The sequence below is a fragment of the Podarcis filfolensis genome (assembly GCF_964270895.1).
Source record: "Podarcis filfolensis genome assembly, chromosome: 11".
NCBI lineage: Eukaryota > Metazoa > Chordata > Lepidosauria > Squamata > Lacertidae > Podarcis > Podarcis filfolensis.
The window spans coordinates 41,997,171-42,023,176 of record NC_139613.1 but is presented as its reverse complement, the minus strand read 5'-3'; the positions used below and the strand labels follow the sequence as shown (position 1 = coordinate 42,023,176).

Here is a 26,006-nt window from a genome sequence, read left to right as displayed (position 1 = left end):
TATTCAAATCACTGAATTCCATTATTTAGTCATCTATAAGTTTCATTTTCAGCAAAATGTAACTATCTTTATAAAGTGCTGTTTTACTGAACCCAGCATCTCACCCCTCTCACTTTTTACAGCTAACCAGGATGCAGTATGTCTGACAGGCATGAAGCCAACATAATTAGTTTCAATCTTCTGCTAAAAGTTTGCAAACTCTTATTTGAAATTAATCATGGTTAGTGCCATAATTTATTTAAAGCACTTATATTCAAAGCAGCTGAAGAAAACATCCTACAATGCTGCCATACCAAAAAACCTGTACAGATCTAATAGAAATCTACAACAAAGAAGATCAAAACCACCAAAAACAATAATCAATCATGGGTATAGCATCACTAAAATAAAAGCTAAGGGAACAGTCAATTTAAAACAGCCAAGTCTGCGAAATCAGTCCAGTATTGGACAGATGTCTAAAAGGAAAAGTACTGGAGCCTGAAATGTAAGGGGAAGTGGTGAATGGGAGTGAAAGGAGGAAATCTGGACATGAGATAAGAAGGAAAGAGAAATGAACACATGTAGTACTCCAGATCTTCTATCATAGCTTAGAGACTGGGACGGGCAGTATTTCAGTGGTAGAGCATATGCTTTCACGCAAAAACCAAAACCAAACTCATATTGGCTCCCTGATATTGCCAGATAGGGTGGGAAATGTGTCTGTCGGAAACCTCGCAGAACAATTACCAGGTAACGTAGACAAGGAGTTGGGAACTGGATACAACCTGCCAGCCAGATCCTGGGTTTCTTCCTAGCAGGCCATTATAACAGATGGGCAGAGCCCTACCCACCTGCCAATCACCTGATATCAAGTGACCAATTTTTCCTTTGTACTGCACTATAAAAGTAAATCCAAGCCAAGTGAAGCTTGACTTTACTGTCAATCAGCTGACAGGCAGTGATTTCAAGCCTGCTTTCTGCAGAGAACAGCTGCTCACTGGGAACTCTGTTGCACAGTCAATCCAGCAGGCTTGGAGTCACTGCTTATCAGCTTATCATCTGGTCCACTTTGGGAAGGAGTAAAGGTAAAAGGACCCCTGACCATTAGGTCCAGTCGTGACCGACTCTGGGGTTGCGGCGCTCATCTCGCTTTATTGGCCGAAGGAGCCAGTGTACAGCTTCCGGGTCATGTGGCCAGCATGACTAAGCTGCTTCTGGCAAACCAGAGCAGTCCATGGAAATGCCGTTTACCTTCCCGCCATAGTGGTACCTATTTATCTACTTGCACTTTGACGTGCTTTCGAACTGCTAGGTTGGCAGGAGCAGGGACCGAGCAACGGGAGCTCACCCCGTTGTGGGGATTCGAATCACCGACCTTCTGATCGGCAAGTCCTAGGTTCTGTGGTTTAACCCACAGCGCCACCCGCATCCCTGGGAAGGAGTAGACTAACCCAAAGAGGTGCCAACAAGTGCACTTTAGGAGTCCCAATTGGGCACTGGCACTTGTGTCTCTACCTGCCCTGCAACTGAATGCAACTTCCTGTACATATTTTGGCAGGACCTCACTACAAAAGCTATAAAACTTCAGACATGGAATACAATAGCTAGCAAAGGGTTCCAAACTCTCACAATAATTAAAAAGACCATAGGTGATAGAGATTAAAAATTCTGTACACATCTATACCTGAACTCTGAGCATTTTCGCTCTCAGAGGCCGAAAGGGTTCATTAAAAAATGAAGATAAAAACACCAACAGCACAATTTATTTGATCTCATGGCCAGTCTAGGATTGCTGAGCAGCGGCTACTTTGAGTTTCTCTCTTATGACTGATGCCATGTAGCTTTAAAGCAAGAGTAAACTGTAATGTATCTCTTATTGATCTGTTTTAGTGATGGATCATATGAGCTACCTTGAATACGTCACGCTCGAAGATGAAAAGCAGGATACGAGTTCTTTAAACAAGGAAACTGCTGTCTTGACTAAAGCAACACAAAATTGCTCAGCCACAGGTGAGTAACCACAAAGAGTTATTAGTTACCGTATTTTTCGCCCTATGGGACGCACCGGCCCATAGGACGCACCTAGTTTTTGGGGAGGGAAATAAAGGAAAAATTTTTTACCCCCCCCCCCCAGCCACGGATATCTGCCTGAAGCGCGGGGCGCTCTGCTTCAGCACACCCTGCGCTCCGGGCAGCAGGCTGCTATCCGCAGCCTAAGGGAGCCTTGCGGAAACTCCCGCAGGGCTCCCTAGGCTGCGGATGTCTGCCCGAAGCGTGGGGCGCTCTGCTTCAGCACGCCCCGCGCTCCGAGCAGCAGGCTGCTATCCGCAGCCTAGGGAGCCCTGCGGGAACTCCCGCGGGCTCCCTAGGCTTGCTGATAGCTTCCTGAAGCCTGGAGAGCGAGAGGGGTCGGTGCGCACCGACCCCTCTCGCTCTCCACGCTTCAGCAAAAGCCTGCATACGCCCCATAGGATGCACACAGATTTCCCCTTCATTTTTGGAGGTGAAAAAGTGCGTCCTATAGGGCGAAAAATATGGTATTTATACAGAAGGTGCTCCTTGTTCAGTCAGGTCTACTTATTTGTTTCAAACATGCATGTACAGTACATAAATAAAGGGCAGGAAATAAATACTAACCTCTGCTTCAGCAGCTTGGGACTGCAAGAGTTGTCTTATACGTAGAATATCCTTTTCAATTTGTTGAATTCTAGCAACTCTCACCTTGGAAAAATGAAGTTCAGATACAGGTTTATAACCTTGTTGCCTACCCATCCACAGCAATCAAACTTTTAAAAAGCCGCGTTACTATCAAAAGGTGCCTGTTTGTAAAGGATCTATGCTAGACAGAAAAGGGTTAATTCTCCCCTTCCCATGAAGGCTGATCCCCCACCTTTATGAAGCAATTAGGTTTCATAAAAGCCCCCACTAGTACCAAATGGGAGTGTTTCAAAAGCCTGCATGGGGAAGCAGGGCTAAGGAGGGAAGAGAGAATAAAGTGTGTGCATTGCAAGACAGTGAAAATGTATGGATGCATGTGCAAGGATGGAGGAGAAAGTGCACCCCCTCTGCTTTTGCTTCTGCCCCGCCCCCGGCATGCACCCTGCCCCATGAGTGAACATAGGTTCCTTACCCCTGCTACAGGCAGAGAAATATTATTTGGTGAGACAGTCAGAAATTTATGCACTATAGTTTTATGAAAGCTAACTAAGTTTACTGTTGGCACAGACACCCTTTCAAATTTTGTAAAACCTTGTTATATAATTACCTGTGCTCTCTTCTCCATGTCTTGGCAAGTGCCTAGCTGTTCTTCCATAGCAGCCCTGATCTGCCTTGCTTCATACTCCAATTGTCTTCTAGTCATATCTGTCTGCAAGGAGAACTAGAACCAAAATACATTCAGTTATGTTGCTGATAAACCATTCATATAATAACAATTAATTTAAAAATGAAGATCCTATGTCTATAATTTAGAACACCACCTCATCATTAATGTCTCTTGCCCGATATGACAAAGACTGCAACATTGGCAGAATGAGGCCATTCAAAAAAGAAAATCTATAAAGATGTAAAAGGCAATTAAAATATTTGCATGCATTTTGCTGACTTCTTAACTCCCTTCCCTAACGTAGTAAGATACCATCCCAATATCTGCAAGCTTGAAGGTCCCATTATTCCTCTACTTTCCTTTATGAAACTTCTTGGGATGTTGGAAGGACAGATACTGAAGAATACTAGTCAGGTAAGGAATCCTCTTCCCATTCACACAGTTTCTTTTTAGCCTCACCTGTCTTTAGGTTGTGGGATGTGGTAAGTATAAGAAGCTATACAGTCCATAGAGCCCCATCCTTTGATTGTTTTAATACTGAATACTTGAGATATATTGAGCTACAAATTTAAATGAAAAACAAGGATGCCTTGAGACCTTGCACCCAAATTCAGTCTTTCACATTTTCACATTTTAGCTCCTGCCATGAAGGCTAGCAACTTTTTAAAAGGCAGATCCCAATAAACCAAGTACCAAGTCACAATTCTAGGATATAGATGAAGCATACAGATTTAGAGAAAACATGTAACTCTGAACCCCTATAGTGGTGACTGCTCATCCACACACAACTGGCTAATCTCCCAACAAAGCATAACCAAGTCTATAATGCACACTAATTATTTTTGCAGTTTGGCATCAAGTTCCATTGTACATCATTCTGAGAAGCAATTTTATTAATGCTAACATGAAGACTGCCAAATAAGCTAATGATACACTGCATAAGGCTGGAAAAAAGTTCTAGACTAGACTCCTACGTGGAAGACAAGGGGGAAGAGGGACCAGATAGCTTGATATTTCCCCCTTCTATGCTGATATTAGTCTAAAAGCAAATGGAAGCTGGTATTGGTATGGTTGTATAAGTTCTCACTTTTACCCCATTCTCTGTAAGTATGTGTGGCCTTTTGCACAGGAGTTAATTGTTAAAACACCAATGTTGCACAAGCAAAATGCTCCAATATGTGACCACAGTGGAGAAATTCTAATATGGACATGGATGGAAGAAATTACTATTATCCAATACAGAGGAATGGTGATGGGAAGTAATGGATGTAAAGCTAATTATTATTATGAATAATAAAGAAATATGGTTTAACAAAGCGGAGAAGATAGACTGAGTGCCTTAAATAGACCTTTTCCCCTACCTTTATCTTTGGTGTTTCTTATCTCTGTGTTCTTTTCTTCCTCCTTTCCCCCCATTTCTCTTTCTTGTCTTTTCAATTCTATTTGTTCTAGACATTATTTTATTGTATTGTGAAAACTTTAAGAAAAATCAACTAAGAAAAAAAAATGGAGCTCACAAAAGTGGTGTTTTCCCCGCCCCACTTTACAGCCTCTTGTGCTCTCTGAAAAGCATCTCCAAGACAGTCAATCAAAAATCATGGGTGTGTTACTGCAGCTGGAGGGGTGAATTGCCTAAAAGTAGGAAGAACAATTTTGCACCTGTGGAGTGCAAAAATGTTTCCATTTGAATTGGGGCAATTCTGTCTTTTCACTGCAGCCCCATATGTCACAGCCCACAATGTCTGGTGGAACCCCACCCCACCTCTGCAAAAGATTTCTTGAGAGCTGCAGGGGAGACTGTGGTAAGGATTCATTTTGTGAGCTGCTTCCACTTGTGCAGTGTTGGGAATTGAATTTATATTGATTGTATTGGGCTGAATATGTCGCTACAATTACCACTTACGTTTTCAGTAAGAGGAAGACTATCTATCCTCTTCGTCAGATTCTGAAGCTGAGCATAATACCAGTCTTTTTCTTTTTCCTCCTTTTCAAGCTCAGCTAGCAAGAGAGACCTATAAATGAAGAAGCAAATGTTAGTCATTAAATTCTGCCAGAAGTTGTCCAATTGCTGAAAAGGTAACAGGTGTAGAAAAACTGTCTCTTCAACATCAAGTTGAAAGAAATGCAACTTCTGTGCGTACAATGGTGAAATGGGTTGGAGAACATTGTCATTTTATGTAGGACATACGATAGCCGGGGGTGCCATAGCTTTTAGTCATAAATCATCTCTGCTGTATTGTATCTAACAAGAAATGAAATGCTCTGGGTTTGACACAAATCTTCTGAGTCAAACTGCCTCCTGCTGAGCCAGTTCAACTAAAGTACACATTTTAAATGGAATAACCAAATAAAGTTAATTGACTTTATAAATGTGCTTTCATAATTCTCAGTGTTCAATTTGCAGCCTTTATTAGAGGGAAAGCTATATGAAGCATACATAAAATCATTTCTATGAAGACATTTTTTTTAAAGGACTGCAATTGAAAAAAAAAAGACCTTACTCAAATTTGTGGAAGAAAAAAAATAAGGGAAAAAACAACACAAATTGCTTTCCATTATGATTCCATGACCTCTGACTTCCTTTACACTTGTGCAAATATCTATCCAGAAGGCATTTCCTACTTTTTTTTCTGAACACAAACAAAAAAGAAACTCAGAATAACACTAGCATAAAGCCTTGACACAGTTGGAACACATTCCATGAAATGCCTTGAAGAAGAGGAACGGCTTAACCTGGCACAAAAAATAAATCAATTCTGGAGTCAGGCAAGCATAATTCAGATGAGCATTCAATTGACAGGGGGCCACAACCGAGGAGGCCTTTGCCCCTTGATGCCACTCTCAGAGCCTCTGTCAGAGGAGGCAGCTGGGCAAGGGCCTTGAGTTGTACCTTGTATTATATATTGTAGTATCTAATTATAAATCATCATAGAAATAGCTATTAATGTAACAAGATCAACAGCAATGAATAACTTCAGTTGCCAAATATCTATGCTTCAACTGTTCAAGAAAGACAAAATCAAGTTTATAATTTAGAATCAATGTGGCATATGAGATAGCTTTGCATGAAATGAACCTAGATTAAAATCCTCACAGCGACTGGCTGACCCTAGCAAGCTATTATTACCCTAACCTCTTTCATTGGGTTGTGCGAATAAAATGGAAATACTCCATCTGTGCTCAAAATCTTTGGTGCAGGGGCAGAATATAAAATGTTACAAACTTTATGGTTATTATATAGGTTGTCTCTTGGAATGATGTTTGTTCTTTTCTTACACACTACATTATACTGTAAAGCCACACAGACACTGATATTTTGTGTACTCCTATAACCCTTGGCCAACAAAGTATAAATACAGAATACAGAATATGCAGTAATTCCTAGCTTGCATCCAAAGATTCCTGTGCGTAAGCAGAAGGTACTTTCATGGTTGCACAATGTCTGGTTCCCCTTGTCCTCTCTCTGCTGACCCCTGCATATCTGAAAAGCCACCCTTGAGGAACAGAGGACCATCCATAATGCTATATGATAATGTGTGAGAATGTGCGACTATGAGAGAGATTTCAGTCAAGGGACCCCTCCTCACACACCTTCTGCTCATGCATGCTCACCCCTGGATCCAAGCCCTTGATAATTGCAATTAAGAATGAAACACGTCATTAACAACTAAAACATATGCATATTCTGAAATGCTCTCGTATAAGTTAATGAACTGTATGTATTAATACCCTATGGTCTATGGAGAGCAACTCTGAGTCTAGATTTCCAGCTAAACAGATTATTGGAAGGAAGAGGCGAGTGCCTGCATAAGTCACCTCTCCATGAATACCGATTAAGGAGAGAAACGTGGAGTTGATGTGCTTTCCCATCAAGCACACAGGTTGGCATAGGTAGCTTTTGTTCAATACAGAGATCTATGAGCAGAGCAGCAGATTGTGCTCATGCTGGTGGACAATTGAACCAGATGTTCTGCAAAGCACTAGTGAATATTTTGTTTCAACATGCATTCCCAGACTTGTAGAAATGGAATCATGATTTCTTCAGAATTATCAGAATACCAGGCAAGACACAGGACTTGAAATATTTTGCTTGTCCCCTACCCAAAGAAGAGAGGGGGACTTTTAAAATTGAAGTATTTTTCATAAGACACATAGTATGATAAAAAATATTACCTCTCTTTCTCCAGTTCTTCTAAATAACCAGTGCTCTCCCTGCTTCCATTCATAAAACCTCTTCGAGGAAACGATCCCATGGGAACAGGGCTGCACTCTCCTGATCGACTAGAAACTGACCCTTCCCGGCTTCCGTACGAACGCATGGATATCTTTGGCCTTAACTTCACTCCAGGGAAGTTATTGCTGTCCAAGTTCAATTCTGAGTGGAAATAAAAAGTGCCAGATATCTAACATATGTAAAAAACCATTTACATCTTAATTTTTCGAATGACCTTTTCTCCTCTTAATAGATGGAACAGGTAACAAATGCCCTAATAAATTCTGTCAAAATGTTATAGTCAGAATTGGCAGAGATTATTATTAATCAACAAACAGGATAATCAAATGGTAGTCTATGAGTTAGATTCCCCCTCTACCCAAAACAACTTCATCAGAAGCCTTGCAGCCCTATGAAATTTTAATCGAGGTGTAACTTTATCCTTATAACAAACTATTTTTAAAAAATTAAAGTTGCAAGAGAAAGGAGATATTGCAATGCCGTTGGCATGCCTGCTTCATAACTGTAAAGCCCATATTTTTAGGTAGCACTCACTTCAGGTATGAATGTTTAACAAGTTTATGTGGCCAAAAATACTTAAAGACCCATATGGTAATCTCTGATCCAATATAAACTATTATTTACACTGACAACTTTTGTTTGGCAAATCTGGCTGTGTTTTTCCAAGGTTACCTTTAAGACGTTCCAGCAAATCAATCTGTCCAGATGAAGCCATTGCCTCATCTTCAATACTTCCTTGCAGCTGTTTCAGCACCTCCTAGAAAATAAGAAGCAGTACACCACAGTAAGATACCAAAAAGTTACTATTCTGTAACATCTCCCACTCCAACAGCAATGTTTTTTCTAAACTAAACTTTTCTCCCTCATCCTCGGCCAAAACTGGTTAGTTGCTTTTGCTGAAACTTTTAGTAAACAGTTTTACAATTAAGGGTTCAAAAAAGTACTTGAAATTTCAGTACTACTCACGCAGATTATAAACAGAAGAGATTCACCCCAAAATTGACTGTAATTTTATTTTATTTGAAAAAAAATTATAGACTAGTAAACATTAGCAATACATCAGTGTACAATAAAAATGTAATACATAATACAGATAAAAAACAGTTTCCCAAAAGAAATCTGATACTCCATGAGAGTCAACTTTTAATTGAGGAAAGCATGTAGAAAAGGGGAGCTTTTAGTATCTAGTGAAATATTCTAAGGTCAGAGCCTGTCTAACTTCAAAGGGCAGCATATTCCACAAGGCAGATGCGCCATTACACACAGGGATGGATCTACTATGAAACTAATGAAGTTTAAGCTTCAGGGCTCCTAATCCCGGAGGGGCCCCAGTAGCAACATTAGTCCACATTGCTTTTAAAAAACGGCTCTAGTAGACCCAATTTGGATTGGACGACTCTCAACTAATTATTATTTTTTGTATATAGTTCAACAATCCCAAGGTTTGAGAGTTAGTAGCACAGATGTTGCAAAGGTATAGTGATCTGTTGTGGAACCACCCTATTGAAGAAGATAACCATGATTACGCAGACCTCATTGCTGGTTGCGAAGGCGCCCCCACGACAGTTCAAGCTTCAGAAAAGCCCCCAAAATGTAGGTCCACAACTGACTACACTGAAGGACCTAGTCTTTGATTCTATAGTGTTCAAATTTTACAACTGTATCTCACAGGACCTCGCCCACCCGGCTACTGCTCCCAGCACTCACTCAAAGTTGGGCGCTGACACAGAGATATTAAGGTTCAATGTATGCAGCCAATGTATTATAAACTGGTTTGTGAGCCCAATTCCTTGTTCTCTGGAAATTCTCTAAATTTGATTTTCCCCTCTATCTATATCTGTCTGCAAGTTCTTCTAACTTAACACCAAATCATCTGCTATCATTTGCAGCAAGTGTATTTCTGATTAATTACTTAAACCCAGATTCATAGCTTCGTTTTTTGTTGTGGTTAAGCTTGCTATTTGCACAAACAAGGTTTCAAATTTCTCTCAAATAGGGCAAGAGCCACTACCCAGTTAGGCAAGAACACTTTTCTGATTTTATATATGTGGGTATTGATCGTCCTCCATATTAGCCGTCCCTTTCGTGCCTTTTTGAGAGTGTTTGCTTCCTTTAGCCATTTTTATATTGGAAGCCTCCTCGGAGTCCTCAGTAAAACCACGTTCAATTTCCTCCCTAAGATCTAATTTTACAAGCTTACTTTTGGGTACATTAATGAGTCAGAAGTTGTGTAGCTTTAATCATATGCTTGCATATAACAACCACTCAAAGCAATTAAAGTCCTGCGGCAAGGAGAAACATTAAATTATGTCACCAGTTAGTGCCTCAGCAAGGGCTGCTCCTCCCAAATTGGTCACCTCTTAAGATATGGTAGCCAATTTTTGCATGATGGTTCCCAAGATCAAGGTTGGTTCCCGAGATCAAGGTTGGTTCCCGAGATCAAGGAAAACGTTTTTTCCCATCTATGTTTGGATACAATTTGATGCCATTTTGAATCAAGATGGCAGACTGAAGCTTTCAAAACTTCACAGATTTTTGGGTCTCTTAGAAATCCTAAGAATTGTACAAGGCTATTAGTGTGCCTGTATGCACAAACAGTACAATTTGCAATATCTATATTAAAAGTGAATGGGTAATAAAACAGTATTAAGAACAAAAGAACATAACAAACGGAAGACCAGTGTATGATGGATTAAGAGAGTCCATTAGGCTTTCAGGCCCTTAATGCTCAATGGCCTATATTCAGGTAGACTGCTAGATAAGATGTTTGGAAGATTTTCTATTTATAATAGAAGCTCTACCAATAACTAAAACAAATTGAAAAGCATGGCTACAGGGCAAAAAGTTCACAGGATTCAAAACTTATTTGACCTAGCTTTCTGCTTTCAGAAGAACGAGTAGATACAATGAATCCATGAACAAATAATTAAAGAAATACCCCTCAGCTATTTCCTTCATGGAGGATCACCCATCTATGGAATGGTTCTGTTCAGAATTAGAAATGAAGTTCTTAAAGCAAAATAACTCTGCATGTCTTATCCACAATGGTTATTCCTATTTTGTATGGTTATTTTTCAGAAAGTGTCCAACTGATGTATCTGAATGCTTTCACAGTGCAATATATAAAGCAGAAATGTGGTATATTTTCTGCTTTTGGAAGGAAAGCAGAAAACTAATTCATGCATACTAGAATCCAAAATATTGTTTTGGGAATTCTATTAAAAGTTCTAAAAGCATAATTATTATTCTTTCACACAAAGAAAAAGTACACTGGCCTTTTATAGACACACAAAAAGATGGATGGGAAGAAATCATTAAGCATGAAAAACTAAGGGAAGACGTGGGCGCAATGAATGTAAATTGTTAAGTAACCAAAATATCATTTCTGATCACGGACATGTCTCTTAAAGCATAAGACTTAACTTCCAATTTCCCAGATCTGTGAAGCTTGAGCCAAAACATGATAGCCTTAAAATACTGGTCTTAAATAAATAAATAAAATTATTTGACTATAGATATCATGCAACCATATTCAGGATTTATCCTACTCAATTCCTCTACAATGCATTGTTCTCCTGCACTGACTTGAACTTTTGTAAGAAATAGTGCAGTACATATATTTTTAATGATAAATAAATTGTATTCGAGAAGGGAGGAGACAATAATATCAATGCGCAAAGTGACTTATATAGGATATATTTGTGGGACAAATCAAATTTTTACTAAAGTCAAATGATCTTTATACCTTCATATTGGATGCTTCTGTTTCCAGCTTTGTAAGATGATTTGAATTATCTTCCAGTTCTTGTCGAAGGTTTGAGTTCTCCATTTTTAATGCCTCTACTTGTTTTAACAGCTGATCATATGACACTGCAGCCATTCTGGGCTACCCCAGGACCTACAGCAGAATAAAGAAGAAATATTTGTTTTGGTTCATTTGTCCCCCAAAATGTATTGTGAACTTTGAATGTTGACTTTTGAGAGAAATAATTAGAACATGCTATTTCATTTCCCAGCTGAATATAGTATTTTTTGTATCTCGTGGAAGGTTTTTAAACTGATCATATAATCACATAAACCACGTTAAAATTGGCTACCTTACTCTCTTATTTTTAGGCCTTAACAAGCTTTGTTTAGTGACATGAAAAATGCTTTCTACCCGGAAGTTCTAATTGAAGTCAATACAGATTACAGGAGTTCTGCTGCTTTCCCAGCCATTGCACGCACACACACACACACACACACACACAGCAATACAAAATTACATTTTGATTGGTTCCAAATCATAATAAATGCATTGCCACAAAGGTTAAGTAGTAATGTGGACCTTATTTTCAATGCTAAAGCCCAAATGCAGAGAACCTTGTAGCATGTGTTTCCTCACTGCCATTTTATTTCCAGTTTACGGAAGCTCCCCAAACTGGATCACAGTGCAGTGCTGTGTGGGAGATTGCTAGTGTCAGGGACTGGCAGGGCTCCAAGCAGTGGGTGGAAGAGGTGGTGGAGCCAGAGGCTGATCCAGGAGAAAGGGATAGCTATTTATAGGTTTTTGTGCTTCCTGCAAGACAGGAGCAGGAGCTGGAGGATGAGGAGGGGTCTGCACCAAGAGCTGAGGGAGAGACAGTGCCTGAAGGGAGCTGGGGCAGAATCCCTACCCCCACTGTCACTGGGATCAGGAGGGTCTTGAAGAGGCAGGCACAGTGACAACTTCTGTGTAGAAGTTGCAGGTTGCTTACACTTGTGCTACCAGGCAAGAGTACTTAAGCTTGGGTGTAGGCGTGGCCACCCATTACTCCAACAGTCCAGCTCAGAGCACAAGCCCAGGGAGGGGCACCAGCCACCTGGCCACCAGAAGCACGTGCGCGCGCGTGTGTTTAGTGCGCCTCATAAGCTCCTGTAAGTTCATGCTTTCTCAATACAGAATTAAACTACCAGCCATTTGTCCTCCTTGGGCTGGGTGTGCTCAGGACAACTAGTAGGCGCAGCGGAAAGAGTAAGAAGTCCCATTGCTGACCTCAGAAATGCCTAGAAGAATTATCACACTATTACGTCCAAAATTGTAGACATTAGTAAAGACGGAATATGATTTTAACAGGTTAGTTACGCTGAACCATTTGCGTATGACCATGTGTTTATTAGGTTTCAATCAGCAAAGAACTCCCAGGGTTAATACTTAGTGAAGTAGAATCACGCAGAACCTTACCTCCAGAAGCGCCTGTATGCTCCCCAAACCTCTTTAATTTAAAGCATCTTAAACAAGGCTGATCTTGAAGATAGCTCAGAAACTCCAGGCAATGCTCAATGCCACCACTCATATCCAACCTAACTGACGTGGCAAGGCTGGTACAAGGTCAGCCAGCTTTGGAACAACTGCATTGACTTTCCAGTTAACTCTGCACCCAATTCAAGGAGCTGGTATCAACTTCTAAAGCCTCTGAAGGATTGAGATCAGAGTATCTCAGAATCCACCTATTTTCATATGAGACCCCCTGCTGTGGTCTGATCACAAATTAACTATGGTTTACTGTTGACCCTCCCCACTTCTCATTCATGCATGCGGAGTATGAAATGAAAGCTTCTTTCATTTCTCATTTATGTTCAAGCTCGGAAAACTATGGTCTCTTCCGATTCTAGTTCATTTTTTAAAGTTTCTGATAATATGATCTGCTGAGTGCCAGGTCCAGAAGAACCCCAAAGCTCTGCTGTTCAGATAAGCAGATTGCAACCTAATACAGTTCTTAACCCGAGGTACCACTGTATAACATCTTCCAAGCCAGTCACTGCCAGTGCCCCACCAGCATCACTTTGGACTTGTCTAGAGTCAGCTTCAGAATGTTTGCCCTTACATCACCAGAACATCACCTCTAAGCAGCCATTCTAGGCACAGTCAGCAGGTCCTGAACATTTGGTCACAGAAATGCAGAACATCTGCATACTCATGACAGTTAAGTCTAGTCGCAGATGACTCTGGGGTTGCGACGCTCATCTCACTTTACAGGCCAAGGAAGCCAGCGTTTGTCCACAGACAGCTTTTCCGGGTCATGTGGCCAGCATGACTAAGCCGCTTCTGGTGCAATGGGACACCAAAACCAGAGCAGCGCATGGAAACGCCATTTACCTTCCTGCCAGAGGAAGTATTTGTCTACTTGCAGTTTTTGGCATGCTTTCGAACTGCTAGGTTGGCAGGAGCTGGGACTGAACAATGGGAGCTCACCCCATTGCGGGGATTCGAACCACCAACCTTCTGATCGGCAAGCCCAAGAGGCTCAGTGGTTTAGACCACAGCGCCAACCGCGTCCCTCTAATGCAAATGTGGGAAACCCTTTCAGCCCTAAGGTCACAACTCCTAATACTAACAGTGGGTGGGGCCAGAGGCAAAAAGTAAGTGAATGTGACTCTTTCTACAGCATGCTACATATTGTTTTCTACACTAATGTCCACATTTTTCTGTCCACCATCCAGTCAAGGAAGGATTTATCACCATTATCACCGACAGCAATACATTTCAGCCAGGCAAAAGCACTTGAGGCCAGGGTATGGAGCAGGGTCAGTGAGAAGTGGGTGTGGCCTAATGAGAATACCAAGCTCCTAACAAGAGTCCTAGAGAGCCACATTTGGTCCGTGGACTGGAGGCTTCCCACTTCTACTCTACAGCTACAGTTGATCTTTCCAAGTGATTTAACATAGATTGGAACGGACACATAGCCTTGTGGAACACACCCCACAGCATTTTGCCCATATCTAAGCAGACTGTTTCTGAGCAGACTTAAGAGCAGCGAACTTTTTGGGGGGCCGAAGTTCTCATTACCCTAGTGCAAAGCTATTGGGGGCTGCATTTAAATAGTGGGTGGGTCAGACATCACACTCCCTTTAACATAGACACACACAGATTTAATATAGGCTCTCCTTCAATCTCTCTCCCCCCCTCACTGTTTTTTCTTCTCAGTGCACAGAGGAAACTCCACCAGCTGCTCTTCCTGGATAGCCTGCATGCTGCATTTCCTTGCTGCACACACACACACACACACACACACACACACACACACACACACACGATCCTCTTACACAGTGCAAAAGATGAATCCATCAGGAATCTTTGGGAAATGCTGGAGCAACTCTTCTTTTTGCTTTTTCAGCTGATTCCCAAACAGCTAAGCAATGGAAGGGGGAATCACAGGGAGACTTTTAACCTCCCCTCCCAATGATTTGCCTGCCACTGTTATCACCCATTGATCATTTGTTCAGGTAAAGCCGAGTGACAGCAAAGGGGGAACTGCTTCTCTTGCCTTTAGGATGGGGAGTTGGAGGGGAAGTGACCAGGACCTTGGTGGGCTGGACAGGGATGCCTGGTAGGCTGGAGGCTACCAACTGCTTCTATAAGAAAAGAAATGACTGGGGAACTAGCCCTGAAATCCCAACAAAAATGTGATTTTAACAAATTGTATGGTCCAAACTGCTGGAAAATTTCGGAGCAATATTGTATTATCAATCATGAGATGAGGCTCATCCATGAGGGCCTACAAAGCTATAATTAGGTCACAAGTCAGACTGAAGCAGGCTGATGAGGTGTGTTACCAAGAATCAATCAATCAATCTTTCTCTCAATCTCTCTCTCTCTCTCTCTCTCTCTCTCTCTCTCTCTCTGTGTGTGTGTGTGTAAAATATACTTTCCCTAAAAAGAGTGTGTTGGACACAGGCCTAAATCTATAGTTATATTCGCCTTGCACAAAGATGGGTAGATTCATCACTGAATCCCTTAATCAAGGCAGTACCATGCCCCTCCACTATAGCATTCACATAACTGGACAGAAACCTGTCAAGTTAGTTCCATTTGTTTGTTTGTTTTCATCCATGAGTGGCAAGAGCTGCTTTCACAATGCCAAGTATCAGCCAATATTCTCAAGGGGGAAACAAACTGAGCTACAAAAGGAACCTGGGAAAAGAATGACAGGTGAGAAGAGAGACAGCAGTTCTCCTTGGCTGAAGTTGAAGTGTGGTTGAATATTTCACTGGCAATATTTTGTTAAAATGTCTCTAGAAGGGATGAGTGGAGAAGGAGGACTACAGAAAGATGAAGATTGAGAGTATGGGGAACACTGAAGCCAGCTCTGGCATGATACAAAAAACCATGCAAGTCAAGGGCAATCCAGCCTAAGCCTATGACATAGGATTGGATATAATACAAATTGTAAATAAAGCAATCAATCTTAATCATGAGCTCTGGCACAAAGGATATTCTGGATTCAACCAACCCTCTACTAATACCAAGCAAATTAAACCTGTTAAAATCTTGTATAGACAAGACTTAAGAAAGGAAATGAATGAAAGAAAGAAAGAAGCAGCAATACAAGCAAATGTTTATGCAAACCAGGCCAGCTTTAACAAATTCTGCTGTTCTCACATTCGTAATTCCCCCATCGATTCATTGCCTTGCCATTATGCAGTGTCAGCTCATGAGTAACAGAAGGAGATATCACACAAAGTGTGAAGCAAAACACAGCTACCGTATTTTTCACCCTATAGGACGCACTTTTTCCCCTCCAAAAATGAAGGGGAAATGTGTGTGCGTCCTATGGGGCGAATGCAGGCTTTCGCTGAAGCCTGGAGAGCGAGAGGGGTCAGTGCGCAACAACCCCTCTTGCTCTCCAGGCTTCAGGAAGCTATCCGCAAGCCTTGCAAGCCCGGCGGGAGGTCCCGCGGGCTCGCAAGGCTTGTGGGCAGCAGCCTGCAGCCCACAAGCTCGGGGGACAGCGGGAGGCGGAGCGCCGCCACCCCGCTATTCCCCGACCTGATCTGGAGGCTGGCGGGGGGGAGAAGCAAGCTTGCTTCTCCCCATCGCCAGCCCCACAAGCTCGGGGGATAGCGGGGAGGCGGAGCGCCGCCACCCCTCTATTCCCCGACCTGATCTGGAGGCTGGCAGGGGGGAGAAGCAAGCTTGCTTCTCCCCATCGCCAGCCCCACAAGCTCGGGGGACAGCGGGGCAAGCCACTGCCCCACAGAGGCTAGGGAGGCTGTCCCTGAAGGCAGAAGAGGGAGACGGAGCGCTCCGTCTCCCCCTTCTAGCTTGGGGATGGCTGCGCAAACCTCGGGGGGAAATCAAAATTTTTCCCTTGATTCCCCCCCCCCAAAAAAAACCCCAGGTGCGTCCTATGGGCCAGTGCGTCCTATAGGCCGAAAAATACGGTATAACCTCAACCTGAAGATTTGGGAAAGGAACCAAAAGTCTCAAGTCTTCTTTTCTGAAGATCACTTGTAGCCAAGTAGGATTGTCTTCCATGAACACGGTTCTTAATGGTGAGTCTGTAGGTGACTGTGGAGGCCAATTCTGGATCCACACGTCCTTCTACAGTGGGGACATTTCTCCCTTTCATCCTGAGTTTGTGCGTCTTCAAAGTCCACAACACCTTTGGTAAAGGCTGTTCTCCAACTGGGGCACTCGCAGGCCAGTGTTTCCCAATTGTTGGTGTTTATACTACATTTTTTTAGATCAAAAGTCTCAGTATTCCTTTACTAGCTCCATAGTCGGTTTAATCAAAATATATTTAACAAATTAGGGATGCAACCTGTAAGAATTCTACTAACAAGAACAGATATCATCCTTTTGATTGTATTTTGGATGTTAACTGGTGAATTTCATAAATCATTGTTATTATGGTAATATTTTTTTTAAGCAAACAATCAATCAGCTAAAGGTTGGTGTTCTGTATTCTCTCACTCACAAGAGAACAGCTAGATATTGCACAAGAATACACTATAACTTACTGCATGAAAGCAAGCTCTTTTTTAAATGAGATGCTGTGTTCATTGTGTTTCCATAATTTATTGAACTTTGTCTAGCCATGTAAGGAATAATTTTTCAATGCCAGTACAGTCAAACCTTGGTTGTCGAACGTAATCCGTTCCAGAAGACATTTGGCTTCCAAAATGTTTGACAACCGAGGCACGGCTTCTGATTGGTTGCAGGAGCTTCCTGCACTTAAGTGAAAGCTGCGTTGGACATTCGGTTTCCAAAAAACGTTCAAAAACTGGAGCATTTACTTCTGGGTTTTTGAGGTTCGGGAGCCGAAACGTTCCAAAACGGAGGCGTTCGGGATCCGAGGTTTGACTGTACCAGCATTATTAGAACATTTCAGTAAGGTTAGATTTGTGGACATTAAAACAGCAGTAAGAAGCAAGAAGTTGATTGGATCCCCTTCGGAACTTGAAATATGGGTACCCCCAACAAAAATTTAAAATTCGGCTGTGTAATTTGGAATTTATGTAATTTGGTTTGATTTGATGTGATTGGTCGGTTAATAAAAAATTATTCTTAAAAAAAATAATAGAACATTTCAGCATGGTTACCACTTATCATAAATTTCTTCAGACTGTTTAAAAAACTCAGACGGAACAGCTGTCCCCAATACCATTAGGTTTTACCCTTGTTTGAACTTTTGCCATGTTAAAGTTCTGAGACCTTGCAAGCAGTGAATACACTGGAAGCATCAGACTGAAGTCCACAACAGACAAATCATACTGGTCAATTATACCACAGCGAAGACCTCAGGTTAATAAAACTATGAATAAAACAAAACCACTTTACTGCACATATTTCTTAGCCATATGGCCACGCCCGTTCCTTGACCAACACAATATCCACTGTCCAACAATATTCCCATGATACCTGCCCATTGGTCCTGCTAGCTAGGGATGATAGTAGTAATCCAAAAACAACTGGAGACCCAAGTTTGAGAAACACTGATCTAATCTCTTTTGCCTCAGGGCTCACCCACCGTTAGCATATGGCTCCTGGGAGACTGAAGGAATATGGCCATTGGACAGAAAAATCTTCCCCATGCCTCTGATCTAGATAACCTGATGGGATCCAACTGCTGCTACATCCCTACTTCTCCTTTGGGAGCAGGATCTGCTGTCTCTTGCTTCACTCATGGGAAAAAGAATGCATCCAGAGTGAGAGCAGCCCTAACCCTCTGCTGCATTGTGCAATGAGGGAACATCGTGTATGCAAAGGATCCTGCTTCTGCAGGGTCTCATTTCTCACAATTATCCCATGACTGACAGTGTCTCGCTGGGCAGCATCCGTACACAAGTCGGTTATTTCCCAGAAGCACACAATAGGTGCTTCATTAGCTCTCTCTCTCTGCCTCTCTCTTCTGGAACAAATAGTGGGAGAGCTCTCACACAGTAGGCGGGGGTGTAAGGTTTAATCAAATGAATAGAGCCAAATTCTACAATATTTGGTTTTAAAGCGAATTTAAAGGGGTTCTCAAATGTTGCTTCAGTGAGTGCACATGTCAAGCAAAGGAAGTAAACTTCTTTAAACACAGTTATGAGAAACAAAGCTACTACAAGCTATTCAGACACCTATGAAATGAGTTTGGAGAAAAGATGGGCTTGTCAGAGCATTTTATTATTATTTTTTTATTTATAAAATTTGTATACCACCCTTCATTCGAAGACCACAGAGCGCTTCGCATTATAAAAATTCAAAATACATAATAAAACAAAAGCAAACACAAACCAATACCCCCAAACACATTTAAAAGCCCATAGAATCAGCCAAAGACTTGGCACCTATACAATGAAGGCACCAGGCGAGCCTCCCTGGGGAGAGAATTCCACAAATGGGAAGTCACCACAAAAAGGCCTGTTCTCATGCCGCCACCCTCTAGACCTCTCATGGAGGAGGTATGTGCAAAAGGGTCTCAGATGAAGACTGCAGAGTCTGGGTAGGTTCAGATGGAGAGAGGCGGTCCTTGCGGTATTGCGGTCTTGAGCCATTTAAGGCTTTATAGGTCAAACCTATAGGTCAGCACTTTGAATTGGGCCCAGAAACTAATTGGCAGCCAGCGCAGTTGGACCAGGATCAGTAAAATATGTTCAAACTGTCTTACCCCAGTGAGCAACCTGGCCACCAAATTCTGCACTAGATGAAGTTTCTGAACTTCAAGGAAGCCCTATGTTCAACACATTGCAGTAATCTGACCTAGGTTACCACAGCATAGACGACAGACGTTAGGCTATCCCTGTTCAGACAGGGCGGCAGCTGACTCACCAGATGATGAAAGACACTCTATGCTATTGAAGCCACCTGAGCCTCAAACAACAGGAGAGGATCCAGAAATACCCACGAACTATGGACCTGCTCCTTCAGAGGGAGTGTAACCCCATCAAGAGCTGGCAACCTCCCATCCATCTGGTATAGGGAACCGCCCACTAACAGTGCCTCAGTCTTATTTGGATTGAGCTTCAGTTTACTGGCTCTCTTCCAGTCCATTACCAAGGCAAGACAGTGGCCCAGCACATCCACTGCCACACCTACAGATGTAAAGGAGAAGTAGAGCTGTGTGCCATCAGTATATTGCTGAGAACGTACTCCGAAACTCTTGATAACCCTAATCAGTGGTTTCATGTAAGATGTTAAAACACCATAGATGATAAAAGTGAACCACACATTGAAGGCTCCACAGGGCCAAAGAGCACTCCCCAAGCAGCACCCTCTGGAAACAGCCATCCAAGTAGAACCGGAACCACTACAAAGCAGTGCCACCTACCCCTGACTCAGACAGCTGCTGCAGAAGGATACTATGGTCTCCCAAACTTGGGTCTCCAGTTGTTTTTGGACTACAACTCCCATCATCCCTAGCCACCAGGACCAGTGGGCAAGGATGATTGGAATTGTAGTACAAAAACAGGTGGAGACCCAAGTCTGGGAAACCCTGATTGAAAAAATCAGTTTCCTTCAAGAGCACCTGGATCTGGTCCACAACCAGATCAACACCATGCAGTATTGTCTTAATCGAGAAACACAAAGTGGGACAGTTATGCACATGATTCAGGAAAGAGTTCCAAGCACTTCTATTTCCCATTTAAAAGGCATGGATCACTTATTGACTTATCATTACAAATAACATCACTTCAGAATCACAAGTGATCCAACATAGTGACCTTCACATGTCAAAGAACAGGAAACAGTTTATATTTAGAAGGCTCCTCAGCACTTATTCTGTATAGTATCCAGCCTGCCACCATATAGCAATCTGTTTCAGCAATAAATTGATTTATCTCTTCCTGATTGGATCCTTTAATAATGGCAGAATGGTAAACTAAATACCCATCACAAAGACTTATCAAAAATGTTAAGTGAAATTTGGTGAACCAGCTTATTATGTAGGCTCAACTTAATGGAGTATACAGAGTATAACTGAATCCTTGTGCCATTTTAAAGAGAAGATTCTCTGCACATACCCAGTTTAAAGTAATAATGGAAGAACAATCCAAAGGAGCCTCTGCACTACCACTGCTGTCTTCTTCTCTTAGCACCTATAGTTATTTAATGGGACTAATAATTCTACTAGAAGAACCTTAAGCTTGTTCTTCTAATCACTCATTTTAATTAGTGATTATTTATGTCCTTATGTCTGAATTGTTAAGAAAATATTTAATGGAATGCATCTCTCATGTGGGCTCCCATCATGATTACTTCTTCTGTTCCATATAGCTGATCTGAAATTGAATATATTTATATAAATTTTAAGGAAGTCCAAGTATTCACAGGCCTATTACTCTAAATAATAAATTTAAAATGTATAGTCCACTAATGAAGCTGATGACTTCACTAAAAAATGTACATACTAAGTAGAAAATGGCATTCTTGCTATATATAATTTTTGAATCCATATTATCTTTATCAGCCAGCAAGAACAATAATTGATATTGTTTGAAATGTGGCAAAGCAGAATATTAAAGTGTACAGTAATTTAAAAACAATTGCTATAAATACTAAAATATTGTTTTAGCATTTGGGAGCACCAAGTAAATACAACACACAATTATTCAAGAATTTTGGGGCTGATCCACAAAAAAAGCAAATCATCCCAAAAGTACTACCTTCAACTTATACTGCTGAAAATGAATTGATAATTTATTATACTTTAATCATTGTTCTGCTAGGTTACTTCTAATTCTGCTGATGCTCAAATAAAATAGCCATTTTTCCTCCACAGTGATGCATCAAAGCTGACCTAATTATTACATTTAAAACTGCATCTGACGAGAAAAAAGAAAGAAAAGAGCACTACTTCATACATAATTTATTAAGATTACTAATAGTATCCAAGACTGAATAACTCTCAGAATCTCTTATGGTGATGATGAATAGATCAAGTCAAAAGCTTCGGGCAGATGACAAATACTGGTCTTTCCTTTTCCCTTTCATCTTTATTTTTTAACATTTCGGAATTTGCTTTTGCAGGGATGGCAACTGCTCTATTGCATTCCTGGGTGCAGCAGTGCAGCAGAACCTCTCGTCTCTATGCAGCTTTTCCCCTTTCAGTAAAGGAGCAAAAGCTGCTGCAGTAAACCGCAGAAATGCCAGCAACACATCATGTCACTAACAAAGGCACTGGGATTTCACAGCATTTCCAGCGGGGAGTCTTCATGGCTCTGCAATATTATGCAGGCCATCCAAAAGCAAATCTTAACATTTCAAAATTACAATAATCCATTCTCTACAATACCTTCCTCATCCTCCCCCTCCAGCCCTTGCATTGTGGGGTTGTTAGATTCAAATCAAGGCATCTCCTCTGCTGCTTTGTGTCCCTTTCTCTTGCTGCTGCTACTGTGACAGGAGGGAGGAGGAGAAGGAGAAGGGAGGATTTCAATGGGCTCAGCTCATTCCTCTAAGCGATGAATGTTTCATTCTTTGTTGCCCTTTATCCGTCTCCTAAGATACTATTTTCTCCTTGTTTCTATGTCAAACCTTTAGAACAACCATTTTCGTGCTACAAAAGCGTCCTTTTTCTATCGCTTCCAAAGCTCGCCATCGCAATATCCTCTCGTTCTGTCAAAAGCATGGATCAGAATCCTAGGACTTGATTCCTAGTTCTTTCTGCAAAAGCTAAGAAGCGAATGCATGGGCAGAGAACCAGGCTACCTTTCCTGACAAATGTCATTCACTAGCCAGATGGGACAATCCTTACAGACACCAATACTCAGTGCTCATTTCCAACAGGAGTACAACCCTAACATTTCACCTACCCCATCTCCGACGCCGACCGCACCTCCATTCAGTCTTCAACACCCAGTACCTTCCTGTATTCACTGTCTGCGCTAAAGCCAGAGCCAATACAGCCACATTCCAGTCACGTGTTCACCCAGCCCAACCCAGCCAATGGCCCTGATCACATCAGAGAATATAACATAGTCTTGTTCACATCCACTGCTTTCTTTTCTCTGATCCACCCCAGCTCTTGTCAATTTGCTGTCTGGACAATCTAGCAGAAGGGAAGGGCGGGGGGTAACTTGTCAATGAAACGCGAAAGGACAACCACCTTTACTGAGCAGAGAGGGGAATACAGAAAGTGGAATGGGGTCAGGGGGAGAACAGAGAAAGAGAGACATGCCCAAAATCAATTTCTCTTATTCTCGTTTAACTGAACAATTTCTCTTTGTGTGATGACTGGCTTTTCTGCCCTCAATGCCAAGTGATTCATCAAGACTAATATGTATATGTTAACAGTATTGATAACATATACCCTTGATTGAAGCTATGGAAAATAATCAGTTCACATCATAGCAGAGAGGGCTAATTTAATTCAGATCCATTTCCATTACTGATCATTAGGAGCTGTCTAGTCCATTTCAATTCAAACTGCAAGATTCTGCTTTAGGGTACAGCGTCAAACAAGATGACCTTCAAGTCCCATCCAGACCTCCAAGTCTATGTCCCTAGTGGTAACACATTTTAAAACAGAGGGGAGGCGTCCAGCAGGAAAACCATGTCAATTGCAAAAGCATTTTCATTCCAAATTTCAGCTATAGTTTACAGCTGATAATATATACATATAATACTTAGGATTTAGCAAAAGAACATGACTTCACAGAAACTAAGGTGGCTTTCCACCCAAACAACTTGCATACTAACATTTTTATAACAATTAAGAAAATTACTTTGCAAAGGATGCTGCCTGCTGTATTCGCACAATAGCCACAACACATGCCTCAATGCATAATGTATGTATATGCACACAAGAAAAATGAAGGTAATGTGGATCATGACATAGGGAGCTTAAGGCTGCAATCCCAAACACACATGGGAGTAAGAGGGACTTACTTCTGAGTAAACATGCATAGGATTGCTGTGCCAGTCTTAACTGATGATTAAATTTGAGACAGAAATTATGAATGTAATAGGAAGGCAGTTATTGTTAACAAATATATCTGGAGAACCATTTGTTAGAGAGAAGCAGTGATTAATGCCAGCAGCACATCCTGCTTCCTGTCTGAATAGGCAGTAGGTTACTGTTACATACCGCATTTACATTCAAAAATCATGCAAGTATCCAAAATATGTGAAGTTCTCTGCAATTCAGGTTTCTTAAATAATTTGTTTTCGTATTATTATGCCAATTTACACTACCAGCCCCCATCTTATTGAATATTTAAAACTGTCTGAGCAAAGGAAGAGTCACTTATCTAACAAAAGGCTCTGGACATTTCCCCAAGTTCAGAAAGGAAATCTGTAGACTAGTTTGTTTCCCCCAGAATGTTACCTCATAGGATAAGAGGTAAATTTAGGGCCGGATGTTCTCCAGTACTGCTTCCTTAGTCTCAGGCAGCTTTCACGTATACAATCTACTTTAGCTGATACTGCTAATTACTGCAAGAGTGAAAATATGAACAATTACTAGTTTTGGTGATAGCAAAACCTAAACAGGTTATTAACTAACATACTGAACACAGGACATAAGAATATGTTGTCTCCTGATTCTGTCGACTGATATGCATCTAACCCAGATAATTTGTGAATAACTATGGGGACAGTCACTTAGAAAGTGTGAATATCCTTCCTGTTTGAACCTGACACACTGACAATATCATCAGTAATGCCATTTGAATATGAGCATTAAAATAAACTGGAGATAATATTAGCTTCAGGGATTGAGCTAGAATTTGACCCATAATATTTATGCTGCAAGGATACATTCCTGAATACCCAAGTTGTGTCCTGAAAATGTGCAGGGGTTTGTTTTTTGTTTTTTTTTTTTTTGCACCACAGGGGCTCTATGCCAATCTAGTCCAAAGTGCACATAATAAACAGATGCTAGCATCATTCGCATAGATCCTGATTTCCTATTAACCACTCCCTTGTTTCTGGGCTGTTTCCCAGGGCCTGGGTCTCTATGTCTACACTCTGCCATTGGAACAACATGAGAAATAGTTACTACAAGGTTGTCAGAAGTTCTACTATCATGCCTTCAAAACCTGGCAACTGTGGCACCCATGATCAGAACTATATTTTTTTAGAGACATGTATACTGTTTGTTCTTTTTATATGCTGAGCATGTAAACCAAGAATCAGGGCATTCTGTGTATCATTTGATTCCTGTAACAGGTTGAGTATTTCTTCTCCTGCAACTATTGGGCTTCATTGCTCTGTCTCATCAACTCAAACAAGTATTTTTGTCTTCCACAAATACATACCCATATTTAAGAATACAATCAGTTTAGAAGACAGTGGGTTGGATTCAGACTTCTCAGGAGTGGAGCTCTACCTACAGGACACTGCCCTGTAAGAAGGTGGGGTGTTTGCTGAATCTTCCTTCCCTTCCTTGTAAAGTTTCTCTGGAGGTTGGGCTCTCCAAACAATAATTGTGGTTATGATTATTTATTAAATTTGCATACCACTCTTCACCTGAAGAAACAATTATGGGAGGCTGCATTTGGAGTAGCAGAGAAATCAGAAGAAGACACCTCCTTTCCTCTAAGATTAAAAATAAAGGGGGGGACACAGCTGAATATCTATAACTAGTTTCCAATAGATTGGCTTGTTTAAACGTGAATAAAAATATTATCCTGAAAGAACCCAAAGTCTTCTTCAGCATTAAGCAGAATTTTTATACGACTTAATTGTGAACAAAACCTCTAAACAGTTTTAGCATGGTCTTCTTTTGCAGATTAAATCTGCTATGTTTTGCCAAAATTATCTCTAAGTATCAGGTGCTTCTAAAGACTTGCAAGTAGTATTACAAGTTAAAATTAATTTCCTATACTTTCTTTCAACCAAGTGGATCTTTTAATATTATATATTTTCTGCTCTGCAGCAGTAGCAGTTTGAGACACAGCAGCCATCTTATCACAGGTTCACACAAATGCTACATCACTCAATTAATCCAATACAGTAGAATACTAAAGCCGCATCAAATCAATACAATGTATTGATATGAAGATATTGACAATAAAGTCACAAGTGCAGAATTCTACTTCTGCGTAGTACGATTCTTCTACTGACCATTACAGAGGACAATACACTAAAAGTTCAAATATCAGTTTGTTACACAGGATTTTCAAATAAAGGAAGTTCTGAAAGATCAAAACAGCCTTTTATTCATCTCTTTTAGACATGCCATAAATGTGAACACTGAACATTTATGAGTTGAAACATATTGTCTAAGTCTTCACTGCAGC

The 26,006-nt window shown here is 41.2% G+C and overlaps 1 protein-coding gene across 5 annotated transcripts in view; it reads right to left on the bottom strand.

Moving 5' to 3' along the window:
- APC (APC regulator of WNT signaling pathway) overlaps nt 1–26,006 on the bottom strand; it is a 63,927-nt gene that overhangs the window by 28,036 nt on the left and 9,885 nt on the right. For 3 of the 5 annotated variants that reach the window (XM_083576444.1, XM_083576445.1, XM_083576448.1), the window contains 6 exons: nt 11,284–11,436; nt 8,211–8,295; nt 7,478–7,679; nt 5,208–5,316; nt 3,245–3,358; nt 2,617–2,700 (listed from right to left, as the gene is read on the bottom strand). In XM_083576444.1, coding sequence (XP_083432570.1) covers nt 2,617–2,700; nt 3,245–3,358; nt 5,208–5,316; nt 7,478–7,679; nt 8,211–8,295; nt 11,284–11,418 — 729 coding nt within the window. In that variant the 5' untranslated portion in view covers nt 11,419–11,436. Of the gene's footprint in view, nt 1–2,616; nt 2,701–3,244; nt 3,359–5,207; nt 5,317–7,477; nt 7,680–8,210; nt 8,296–11,283; nt 11,437–22,057; nt 22,153–22,577; nt 22,809–26,006 lie in introns of those variants that run through there. The other 2 variants (XM_083576446.1, XM_083576447.1) reach the window with 2 other exon arrangements.